The sequence below is a fragment of the Calidris pugnax genome, unplaced genomic scaffold (assembly GCF_001431845.1).
Source record: "Calidris pugnax isolate Ruff unplaced genomic scaffold, ASM143184v1 scaffold101, whole genome shotgun sequence".
Classification (NCBI taxonomy): Eukaryota; Metazoa; Chordata; class Aves; order Charadriiformes; family Scolopacidae; genus Calidris; species Calidris pugnax.
In genome coordinates, this window is record NW_015090815.1 from 398,530 (window position 1) to 411,273 (window position 12,744).

The following is a 12,744-nucleotide window of genomic DNA, read 5'->3' on the forward strand; positions in this document are numbered from 1 at the left end:
CTTTGACTGCTGAAGGATTAAGCCCTCATAGTACATGGCAGAATGCAGACATGGTTTGTATTTGGAAAAGTTGGTAATGCTTGAACAGCAAGTGCATTTCGGTCAAAATGTTTGAGAATCCCTAATTCTCAACTAACTCTAATGTTTGGCTTTCTCATTTTGCCGAAATGTTTCTGAGATGTGTCCTTAACTGTAGTTAAAGATGGAGAAGTTAAGATCGGCAAATCAGCCCCCCCCTCGCATCAGAACCTCTACCCTAAAAAAACAAGAGGAGGGTAATTGTTATTGGTGACTCCCTTCTGGAGGGAACAGAGGGCCCCGTATGTCGGCCGGATCCTTCCCACAGGGAAGCCTGCTGCCTCCCTGGGGCCCAGGTCAGAGATGTAACCAGAAGGCTGCCTAGTCTGGTACAGCCTTCTGACTACTATCCCTTAGTAATTATGCAGGTGGGAAGTGACAAGGTCAATACCGGAAATTTAAAAACAATCAAAAAGGACTTTATGACACTGGGAAAACTGATTGAGGGATCAGGGGCACAGATAATTTTTTCATCAATACCCTTAGTTGCAGATAGGAATACTGAGAGAAATAAAAAGACATGCACAATTAACAAGTGGCTCAGAAACTGGTGCCACCAATGAAATTTTGGGTTTTTTGATCTTGGAGAACTTTATATGGCACCAGGTCTGCTAGCAACAGATGGAGTACAGCTGTCTCAGAGGGGGAGAAAGATACTGGCATGTGAGTTGGCAGGGCTTGTTGAAAGGGCTTTAAACTAGGCTTGAAGGGGGAGGGGGTTAAACACAGGTCCAGTAGAAATAGTATCACACCAGGGTTGGAGGGACAGGGTCCCTGTAAGGGCCTTCAGCCTGGCTCCCTGAGCCAAACTGGTGACCCTTCACTACAGTCAAAGTCTTATGGTGATGTGCCAGCAGCTCCCGGGGTAGAAGCAGTGCACAGGGAAACAGACACTCCAGGGGGTATTCCCCTAAGAAGGCAGTGCAGCCAACGGCCCAGCTGAAGTGCCTCTACACCAATGCATGCAGCATGGGCAACAAACAGGAGGAGTTGGAAGCTACTGTGCTGCTGGAAAGATATGATATAGTGGCCATCACTGAAACCTGGTGGGATGAATCCCATGACTGGAGTGTGGCTATTGAGGGCTAGAGGTTGTTCAGAAGAGACAGGCAAGGAAGGAGGGGTGGAGGTGTTGCCCTTTACGTCAACGAATGGATAGAGAGTGAAGAGATGTCCCTAAAACCCTCCATGGTGTCAGATGAGAGAGTTGAGAGCCTGTGGGTGAGGATTAAGGGGCAGGCCAATATGAGGGACACTATTGTGGGTGTTTATTACAGACCATCTGATCAGGATAGAGAAGTTGATGAGGCCTTTTACAACCAGCTCCAAGTAGCCTCACAAAATTGCAGGCCTTGGTTCTTGTGGGGGACTTCAATCACCCAGGTATCTGCTGGAAAGGCCAGACAGCAAGGAATATACAGTCTAAGAGGTTCCTCCAGAGTATTGATGATAACTTCTTAACCCAGCTGGTGGAAGAGCCAACAAGGGGAGAGGCACTACTGGACCTAGTACTGATGAACAAAGAGGGAATGGTGAATGACATCGAGGTTGATAGCAACCTCAGCTGCGGTGACCATGGAAAGATAGAGTTCAGGATTGTGGGTAACCTACAAAAAACAACAAATAGGACTGAAACCTTGGATTTCAAGAGGGCTAACTTTGTCCTTTTCAGGAAACTGCTAGGTGAAATCCCATGGGCTAGGGCCCTGGAAGGCAAGGGGGCTCAAAAGAGCTGGGCAGTATTCAAGCATTGTCTTCTCCAAGCTCAGGACCAGTGCATTCCCAAGACCAAGAAATCGAGCAAGAGAAGCAGGAGACTGGGTGGTTGAGCAGGGATCTTCTGAAAAAACTGAAGTGGAAGAAGGAGGTTTACACCGAGTGGAAGAAAGGACTGACCACTTGGGAGGATTACAGAGAAGCTGTTGGACTATGTAGGGAAGAAACAAGGAAAGCCAAGGCCTCCTTGGAATTAAAATTGACAAGAGATGTCAAAGACAAGAAGAAGAGGTTCTTCAATTATACTGGAGGCAAAAAGAAAACTAAAGAAAATGTGGGCCCACTGTAGGGTGCCGTGGTAACAGAGGATGTAGGGAAGGCTGAGTTGCTGAATGCCTTCTTTGCCTCAGTCTTTACTGCTCAGGCCAACCCCCGGGAGCCATGGGCTTTGGATGAATCAGAGAAAGTCTGGACTAGAAAGATCTTCCTGATCTTCCCTTGGTGGAGGAGGACCAAGTTAGAGATCAGTTAAGAAGGCTGGACATCCACAAGTCCATGGGTCCGGATGGGATACACCCGAGAGCGCTGAGGGAGCTGGCAGAAGTCATTGCAGGGCCACTCTCCATCATCTTTGAGAGGTCCTGGAGAACAGGCAAGGTGCCCAAGGACTGGAGAAAGGCCAATGTCATCCCAGTCTTCAAAAAGGGCAAGAAGGAGGACCCGGGAAATTACAGACTGATCAGCCTCACCTCCATCCCTGGAAAGGTGATGGAACACCTCATCCTGGGGTGTCTGGCCATCTCAGAGCATATGGAGGAAAAGAAGGCTATCAGAAATAGTCAACATGGATTTACCAAGGGGAGGTCATGTCAGACTAACCTGATAGCTTTCGATGATGTCATGACTGGTTGATTAGATGAGAAGAGGACGGTTGATATTGTCTGCCTTGACACTAGCAAGGCTTTTGATGCTGTCTCCCACAGCATCCTCATAGCTAAGCTTAGGAAGTGTGGGTTAGATGAATGGACAGTTAAGTGGATTGAAAACTGGCTGAAAGACAGAACCCAAAGGGTTGTGATTAGGGGCATAGAATCCAACTGGAAGTTGGTGTTCCCCAGGGGTCAGTACTGGGTACAGTCCTCTTCAATATATTCATCAATGACCTGGATGAAGGGATGGAATGTACCCTCAGCAAGTTCGCTGATGACACAAAACTAGGAGGGGTGGCTGACACCCCAGAAGGCTGTGCGGCCATACAATGAGACCTGGACAGGCTGGAGAGTTGGGCCGAGAGAAACCTAATGAAATTTAACAAGGGCAAGTGTAGGGCGCTGCACCTGGGGAGAAATAACCCCCTGCACCAGTACAGGTTGAGGGCTGACCTGCTGGAGAGCACCTCTGGGGAAAAAGATCTGGGAGTTCTTGTGGACAACAGGATGACCATGAGCCAGCAATGTGCCCTTGTGGCCAAGAAGGCCAATGGCATCCTGGGGTGAATCAAGAAGAGTGTGGCCAGCAGGTTGAGGGAGGTCATCCTGCCCCTCTGCTCTGCCCTGGTAGGGCCCCATCTGGACCACTGTGTCCAGTTCTGGGCTCCCCAGTTCAAGAAGGACAGGGAACTGCTGGAGAGGGTACAGCAAAGGGCCACAAAGATGATTAAGGGCCTGGAGCATCCCTCCTACGAGGAGAGGCTGAGGAACTTGGGTCTTTTTAGTCTGGAGAAGAGAAGGCTGAGGGGAGATCTAATTAATGTGTACAAATAGTTCAAGGGAGGCTGTCAGGAGGACAGGGCTGGTCTTTTCTCGGTGGTGCCCAGTGACAAGACAAGAGGAAATGGGCACAAACTTGAGTATAAGAAGTTCCACCTAAACATGAGGAGGAACTTCTTTCCTGTGGGAGTGGTAGAGCACTGGCAGAGGCTGCCCAGGGAGGTGGTGGAGTCTCCTTCTCTGGAGACATTCAAAACCCGCCTGGACAAGTTCCTGTGCAACGTGCTGTAGGTAGACCCACTGCGGCCGGGGGGTTGGACTAGATGATCTCCAGAGGTCCCTTCCAACCCTATATGATTCTATGATTCTGTGATTCTCTGATCAGATCGAGCTGTTTTGGATAACACTTTGTAGTCAGAATTACTGTGCTTAATATTTATCACCAGCTGCATGTGGCATGTAATGGGGTTTAGTTTTTTTTAATGCATTTCCTGAGATATATTTCAGCTTTTAAAATTATTTCTCCTGTTGATCATAGTGATGGAATAAGAAATTTGTGATCTTAGCTTACCATTTGGGAAGACTAGAAGTTACATACCTGCTTCCAAAAATGCAAAATGGGCCATTTCTTTCCTAAAATTTAACATAATGTGTGCAGTGACTTGCTTTTAGGGGAAGTCTGGCTTTTTACAACTTGGAGCAGGATCAGTGGTACCAAGCCCTTGCCTTCCCGTCAAATCCATTACTTTTCTGTCTAGTTGAGTATTTGTATCTATTGGGTATCCCAGAAAAGTGAAACAAAGTGGGCTGATTCCTCTTACTGGATGATGAATTTCTCTTTTTGTGGTCAGGTAAGAATGATTGCCTGGAGTGAAGAAGCAGCAAAGTGGATGAGAGTGTGTTATTGAGGCAAGTGAAGCAGTGTTCTCTTAGGCTGGGCTTTTTTGTTTATTGGAGAAATAACCAAGCAGCTGTTTGTTTCTCGTTGATGGTTGCATCAATAAGCAAATCTATTTGATTTCATGTGTTGCACATCAGGCGTGCATAATGAAACTCATGTTGGCATGTTCATTTTCTACTTTTCATTCAGATTAGATTCTCACATATTACTTCATTGTATAAAATCGCAAGAGGCTGCTTAATGCATGAAGTTATTTCTACTTTTTTTTTTTCTACTGTAAAATTTTGGAGAAATAGGCCTGGTAATTTACTGATAACACCTAAAAAATGATGCAAGTTCTATTAACTCTGTGTTTGTCTAACACCTTGAACATTTGCCATACAATAGGTGCAAAGCAATAGGTGTCTTTTGAATTCCTGTATAATTTCATTGCGGGGTTGAGCTGAAGAAGGGCTCTCTGTCTGCATCGACATGTAGAGCTTCCTGCTGCCATTGACCTTCTTCCCTCTTGAGCTTGATTATAAATTTACCTGCAGGTACAACAACGAGATCTGGTGTGATCTGTGGCACATAAATGTTGATGTGAGTTATGAGAGTCTGGAGATGGAGCTGCTGCCAACCAGAGCACCTTGCAAGGCAGCGTGGAGGCATTGCATCCCCACACTGGGAGGAGCTCTGCTTATTAACTCTGCACTTCAGGGAAAAACGTGTGCTTTTGGCAATTTTAGGAGTTGGTGTGGTTTCCGTCCTCTCCTCCCACTGCGTTCAATTGCCCTTCAAGGCAAAGAATTAAAAGAGATTACCTCAGTTAGAGCGACATGATCTGTGACTGCTGCTTGCACAGCATGCGGCTGTTTTGAGAGGCAAGCTGATGGTATCTGCACTGCTTCTGCTCTGCTGTCATCTAAAGCTGCTTCTTGTTCATCCTTGTGATTTTAAGTGTACCTTTACTTTTTTTGGCACCTTTACTCAGTTGCATGTGCTCAAAGTATTGGAAAAAATGTGTAGAATTTGTAACAGAGAGCTCAATCAACACATTTTTGCCTAATTTCCCTACCACAAAATTATTTCAATTTATCCCTAGTAAAATGCTTGTCCTAATAAATACTGGTCCCTATCCCTTTTAATTGTTAATATGAGAAATCAGTAGGGTACTGAGCAGAGCACAGTAGAAGCTGATGCTGTCACCAAGAGCTGGAAGGCTGCAGGGGTGTAGGGCAGTCCTTCAGTCGAGGTACTTCTCCTGTTTCTGGTTGAAATCTGAATTTTATGTGTTCAAGGTGGTTCCAATGTGTACCCAAAGATGGAAGATATTTTTTCAGGTAGCTAGGGCATTTTACATTTGTCTCCATCAAAGGCAATACTTTTTACTATTCAGCTGGAAATCAATAGGAAGTTAGAGGTATAAAGAGCAGATCTGAGAGAGGAATCGTGCTCAGGAGGGTAGGCACCATGCTCTGCTGTGGCTGGGGTTCCCACGTGATGTTCCTCTTGGAGCAGCAGGGAATATTTGAAGGATCAGGATAGAACTAGCTCTATTTGTTGTTGGCATGATGTATTGTAGTACGTCTTATGAATATATGGCTGATCATCATATTTCATATATATGTTGTGGATGGCTTCTCACAAGAAAAAGAATCACTTAAGTATTTTGGTTTCTGTATTTATGATGCTGAAACCTTCGCTGAAGATGACTGGCAGGCCTGTTTGCTCTTCTGACTTCTTTTGTAAAGTTGCAGAATTTCTTTTACTTGTCATGACACCTCCATGACTCTTTCATTGTCTTGTCTTTTTTATTATGTGGAATCTATTCCAAGTGCCTAAGGCTTCAGATGGCCTGAAGAACTTGCCATGGTTTTGTCTGTCATGCTGTTGCTTTTTAGTCATTCTCATAGCCTTCCTCCATGCTCATGTGAAGGGTTGTGTTCACATGCTCCCTGGTATGTTTCATGTGCAAAAGTCCAATTCACAGATGTTTTTTTCATGTTTTGGCAAATTAATTTACACGGAATATTTCAAAATTGCTGTGGTTCATGTTACCTTAGGGACCTAAACTTTCTGAACCTTTTATTTCTTGGAAATGATTAGAAATCAGTGTTGATCTACAAGTGAAAGTCTTTTCATCTGGAGATACCAGATGGCTGGAAAAGAAATATATATTCATGGATTATGAAAAGACACTTTATGGTTACTTGCTAGAGCTTCCTATTTTTTTTTCTTATTTTTCTCCCTCATTTTGTTTTAACTGATCTGCTTAACTGATTTTTGTGGGCTGCTTTTTACTATATATTTTAAAGTCACAACATGGGTTTATGAAGTGTATATGTAGATTCTTTTAAAAACATCTCTACCATTGTAAATCTTTAATAATAACAATAACTTCAAGTTGAACTAAATGAAAAACCCATGATAACTAGATATTGAGCTAAAATGCCAAATGGTGGAAAAAATATTAAAGTAGTGTATGTATAGTAGTGTCAGCTACTAAGATTCTAATTATAGATGAATCATTGACTATATTGATCACTTACTGAGTGAATTTATCAGTGTTTAAAAGAAATATTGGGAGATTTTTCCTCTATACTTGTATGTATAGAGAATATTTTACTGTATATGCTGTGCTTCGACCTGTAAAGCAGTTTTCAGAGGTGACTTAGCATTATTATCTTTTGTAGCAGGGGATGAAAATGAGGAAAGAAGATCTATTCTATTACTTAACCAGGATTGCAGAGGAAAATGTGCTAGAAAAACGAGGATAGAACATAGCTATATTGGACACAAGTGCTAGAAGTTACTGGATAGTAAATTGTGGGCACTGACACATATATGCACAATTGGAATGGCAGAACAAACACTGGAGTACTTTGCCAACTAAATGCCATTATGCACCAATGTATTTTGCAGTTAGCTGGGGAGCAGCGCGTCTCAGAAGATGCCCTGTGACTGTTCGTATGCAGAGTTATGAGGCCACTTTACTTATAAGTGATACCACTATGTTTGTCTTCAAATTCTCTTCATATGAAAATCATTTTTTAGTCCGAGCATCAGTGAGGCCGGAGGAGGTGCGAGGTGTGCGGAGGAGGACCGGTGCTGCGCATCCCTCTCCCTGCGGCCAGTCCCAAGGGATCCCTTCCCCAGAGCAGAGCGCTGAGAGGAGCGGCTGCTGGGTTTGGGCCCGGTGATGTAGGCTGGGACGTGGCTGCTGGGTTTGGGCCCGGTGACGTAGGCTGGGACGTGGCTGCTGGGTTTGGGCCCGGTGACGTAGGCTGGGACGTGGCTGCTGGGTTTGGGCCCGGTGACGTAGGCTGGGACGTGGCTGCTGGGTTTGGGCCCGGTGACGTAGGCTGGGACGTGGCTGCTGGGTTTGGGCCCGGTGACGTAGGCTGGGACGTGGCTGCTGGGTTTGGGCCCGGTGACGTAGGCTGGGACGTGGCTGCTGGGTTTGGGCCCGGTGACGTAGGCTGGGACGTGGCTGCTGGGTTTGGGCCCGGTGACATAGGCTGGGACGCGGGGACAAGGGATGCTCCGATGCTGCTCACCTGCTCCTGTTAAACGAGGGCTGCCGCTCCAAGCGGTGTTGCCTTGAGCCCTGTGAAAAACAAGATCCCCGACAGTAATTAATAATTTAAATCCTTCATCTCTCTCAGAACTCTTTGATCTTCTGTTTTTCAGCCCTAATAAATCTCAGCATTATGAAGGAAGTGTCTTTAATCCATTGGCTTCTTCTAAAATGAAGTAACTTTTGTTTAGGGTGGAGGTTAAAAGATGGTGGTAGTCAAAAGGAGAATTTGAGGGGCCGTGTCCATCTCTCAAGTATTGGCAGCATAGGGCTTTAGCGGGAACGGGTTGGGTTTTTTTTTTTCGTGAGCTACAAACATAAATCCTTTTCAGTAAGAGAAATACCGTATAAACCATGTGTACACTTTTACTTATCTTTTATGATAATGATTAGAAGAAGTGTTTCCCTCAGCATGGAATTAGTTACTTGGTAGAATGATCAGAGGTGACTAAACCTACAGTGAATTTGTCTCTGTCGGGTTCCTTCAAAGGAGAATTCTGGCAGCCTCTGGTTTCACTAGGCCACCATGGGCCGTTTGGGGCTTTAGATGTCTTCCTGTAACTTTAGTACCACTACAGAGTAGATCTAGTTAGATATTCTCAGAGTTTGATCATCAAACTTTGAGCTTTTCATGTAAACGAATACTTAACAATAGAGAGTTACTTTTCTTCTTAAAAATTAGTTTCTTGAAATGTGTATCACAAATAAGAGCATCGTCCCACCACCACCTACAGAGTCTTTCTTTGCAGACATGTTCCCTAGCTTAGCACTTGCTCGAGTGCTCAACTCAACCTCAACTCCAGCCAGTGGTAAAACTCGGTATTAAACAGAATGAAATCAGAATGGCAGATTTTATGTTAACTAACTCTTAAATGTGTTATTTTTAAAACATTTATTGCATCTAAATATAACTGAATAACATGAGAAATTAATGTTTTTGTACTCTTTTGCTCTCTATGTGGCATTGTCAGCATTATCCCCAGTGAAGCCAATTAAGTAATCAGTTACTTTATATTCATCAGTATTACATGTTCTTAATGATGCATTAAAGCATTAAATAATTTCTAATCTTCCCCACTTTCTCATAAATGGTCATTTTTATAAATGTATTTATTTTGGTAGTGCTGTTTTGTGCTGTTTTCGAAAAGACAGAATGACACGTTATATTAGAAATTTTTGTCATACAGCTCTTTTGTATCTTTTATAATATACAGACTTTTACTGTATGCCACATAGAACAACTTGGACTTAATTTTCTTTTGCCTAAATTGCATATAAAATCAGAAATCTATTAGAAGAGATTATGTGACACTGAAATGCTGAATTTCCCTAAATCGGAAAACTGTCCATCAGCTGCTGCCTGGAGTAAGGTGGCTTTGGGTGGTAAAGAGGCTTCAGGGTTTCTGTCCTTTCTGTGAAGATTTATGGATGAGAGAGAGTAAGAAAGAGCAAGTTAGTTTAGGAAGGAGCAGAGCTTGTAAGTTAGACAATAGAAATTTTATACTCAATATTGTCCTTAATAGAAACTAATGAAGCAGTTGACAGGATAGACGTAAGATGATAAGTGAAATCTTTGACCCAGTTAAGTGCATTGTTTGGAGAAGCTGTAGAATTGTTTACTTTGGACTGTGAGCAAGGGAGGGGGTTTAATGAACCTGAGATGTTAAAAGGGGCGGCAGCATTGCTTTTTCACTGACCGAAAGGCTGTCTGCCTGTCAGTGTTTCTTCTTGTATTTGAAAACAATGAAAATACTGAGCATGCTTTGGAAGTTGTAGAAGACAAATGTGAAGTAATATCTGGGAGGAATTCTGCTAACCTTATCTGATCAGTATTGAAGGCTGCAAAGACAGGTTCTGATAGGTTGCAGTGGTAATTTTCTGCAAGACTCTCTTTGTCAATGTTGTTTCTAAGGAAATTGCCACATTATTTTGGCATGTCATCACAAGAGTCAGGGCATAATTTCATGACATAGCTGGCTTGATCCCATGGCTTGTTCCTTCTCAAGAGGTGGTCCCAGTTCTTCTTCTCATATATTTTCTAGTGGTTTTTGCTTTTAAAATGTGAAAATTGCCTTTATCATTTCGAAAATACAATTTAGTTCTTTTGGAAGGCCAGTCTTCTCCTGTTTAAACTCCCTGAGCAGTCTCACTGTAGGGTCTAGCAGGAATGACAGAAAATGCAAGACAGTGGCAGGAGTGTGTGGCAGGGATTTAGCAGGAGCAAGGCTATACCCTAAGGTAGCCCTTGGCTCATTTCTGCAGCATTATCTAACTGTGTCCTGAGATTGCATCAGTGGCAAAATAGTTAAAGGATCTGAATAAACTGATGATACTTTGTTTCTCACATTTCCAGATTTATACACTCCTGTTTATAGAAAATGAGCTGAATAAAAGAGGTTTTAATGGCTGGGTAGTAAATGAGAATAAGGAGGCTGTTCTATTCTGGAAGTTATAGATTAAAATATTGGAGATAAATAGTACTGAAGGGGAGAATGAAATCCCAGAGGAACACTACTTGAGATTAGTTTGATCGTTTAGGTAGTATTAAGAGTTGTCATGGTATCTATCGAGGTGATGACAGGTACCAGAGACAAAGTGGCACGAAATGATAACTAAATAGCACAGCCCACCTACTGTGTTTAATTATGAATTCTTCAAAATAAGTTCCATACTATCGCTGTTTGTGTTATCTATTACTCTTAATGAATCAACAGAATGTAGAACTTCGTATTAAAAAGACGATCATTTACACAAAGCTGTGTGCTATTTGCCTGTCTCTTTGGCAAGAGACCGCACATCCAGCTTTCCTTAGTACCTCCTTACTCTGCTTTTTTTCTGCTGTATTCTGCATCGTCTTCTCTGAACACAGCATCTGTCCTCTTCTTGATCTGCAAAATGATCTTACTTTTCTTATTTAAATTCCTTCTGCACAGTTATTTCATCTGTTGTAAAATAATCAAGTTATCCAGGTATCTAACTGCTTTATATGTATGTGGTAGGTAGGGTGGGGTATTGATGAAGGAATTGAGAAGTATACACATATACCAGCCGTGTCTGTCATCAGTCTTACTCCTTCTGCTTTTATTATGGTATATTCTACTGTCTATGCAGGACACATGAAGTTACTTGGGGCAAGGCTTGTCTTTTTCTGATGCCAGAAGTTCTGTTTAAATCTAAACAAAAATATATGTAAGGCAATTCTAAGGAGAGATCTAGATAATAGGTAAGGTTAAGCTGATAATTATCTTTCAACAGTGACTAGTGGCCTGAGACCTGAACTGGCGCCAGTCTGAAGTATTATGAATAGTTGGAAGATGATGAGTAAACCATCTTCTGGTAATCAGGGTTTCTTAAGTTGCTGAGAGTTATTATGCAGTGCTGTGAATAGAGCTAATGAGATTCTGGCAATTGTAAAAGAATAATAATCAGAAGAAACAAGACAGTAAGCCATCCTGTCACTGAAGTCATCTAACTGCAGAAATTAAAAGCCTGAGGGAGAATATGAACGCAGACCTGGTAGGTGTGTGTTTCGTCTTGCTTAGAAAAACGAATGCATCATCTAGAGCCCAGTACAATAGGGAATTGCCTCCATGATTTACATGACTGTCCAATGCTTCCTTGGGTTTTGTGGCTGTAAAGGCTAATTTTGCTTTTACATTACATTAAATTGCAATAATAATGATGATGATGAAAGTAATATTATTATTAATATTATGATAATATTTAGTATTCTTATTGACAACTGTCTTATGCCCCTTTTGTAATCTATCCCTTTCTGTAATCTATCCTCACCATTGTTTGTGATACCTAGGAAGTCTGTTAAAGTTCCAGAGTATTAGTTTGTTCTTGAGGAAGGGTAATCTATATCAGTTTTTATCTTTTATTCAGTTTTTGAGAGATTTAGTTTGTGTAAAATGAACCACCTAGATTTTTTTGCAGGGACTTGAATGTGTGGAGAGATTTTGAATGCTAGAAGTGAAACCAGCCAAATATATTTGAAACTAGAGTGACCTGTTTTGAAGTTTTGTCTCCTGGAGCACAAAATATTTTTAATCTTAGAAATAAGATTCATTATAATCTAAACTAGCCTCAGCCATGTAGTCAAGAACATACTTTAGGAACAATCCTGCCCTAGTGGGAAGTGATTGGAATGACCTAAAAATATTTTCCATCTCAATCTTCTGTAGCTTTTTGAGGATGGTAATTATGGACGTGTTGCAGCGGGAAGGAGGTAATCAGTATAAATATGGACATACTGCAAGTGGGGTGATTTATAAAATTTGTATGCCTTTTTCTTTGAACAATTTGATCAAATAAAGGGCAGATACTTTAAAACCACATTTTACAATGTGGCACTTCTTAACAAAGCTTCGGTTTAGTGCTGTGATAGAAAGGAAACAGACTGACTCATGGAAAACTGAGATAATTTCTTGGATTGCATCTGAGTGTGAAAATATAAAGTTGACATTATGGAAGCTATGAAGCATTTCTTACAGTGCTATAAATGAATCACTGGCATCGACAGGAAGAAATTGAATAAGTACATGATGGGAAACAAGTTCTGTTATGAGAAATACTGTTTCTTCTTTAATTTTGTTTTTTATTTCTCCTTCCCCTCCTCTCTTTCAGGGTAAATGGAAAGCTGGTGGCACTGAAGGTGATTAGATTACAAGAAGAGGAAGGAACCCCATTTACTGCTATCAGGGAAGGTATGCACTCACAAAGAATGATTGTACTTGGGTTTTTTTGTATAATTACATTGCACTTCCCATTTCTGTGGC

General features: G+C 42.1%; 1 protein-coding gene across 4 annotated transcripts in view; it reads left to right on the plus strand.

The window, feature by feature from the left end:
- The window catches only part of CDK14 (cyclin-dependent kinase 14), a 323,677-nt gene that overhangs the window by 93,961 nt on the left and 216,972 nt on the right, over window positions 1-12,744 (plus strand). For all 4 annotated transcript variants that reach the window (XR_001411694.1, XM_014939683.1, XM_014939682.1 and 1 more), the window contains exon 4: window positions 12,593-12,672. Coding sequence is in view for 3 of the 4 variants with exons in the window: in XM_014939683.1 (XP_014795169.1) it covers window positions 12,593-12,672 (80 nt within the window). In the remaining variant the exon portion in view is untranslated. The remainder of the gene's footprint in view (window positions 1-12,592; window positions 12,673-12,744) is intronic.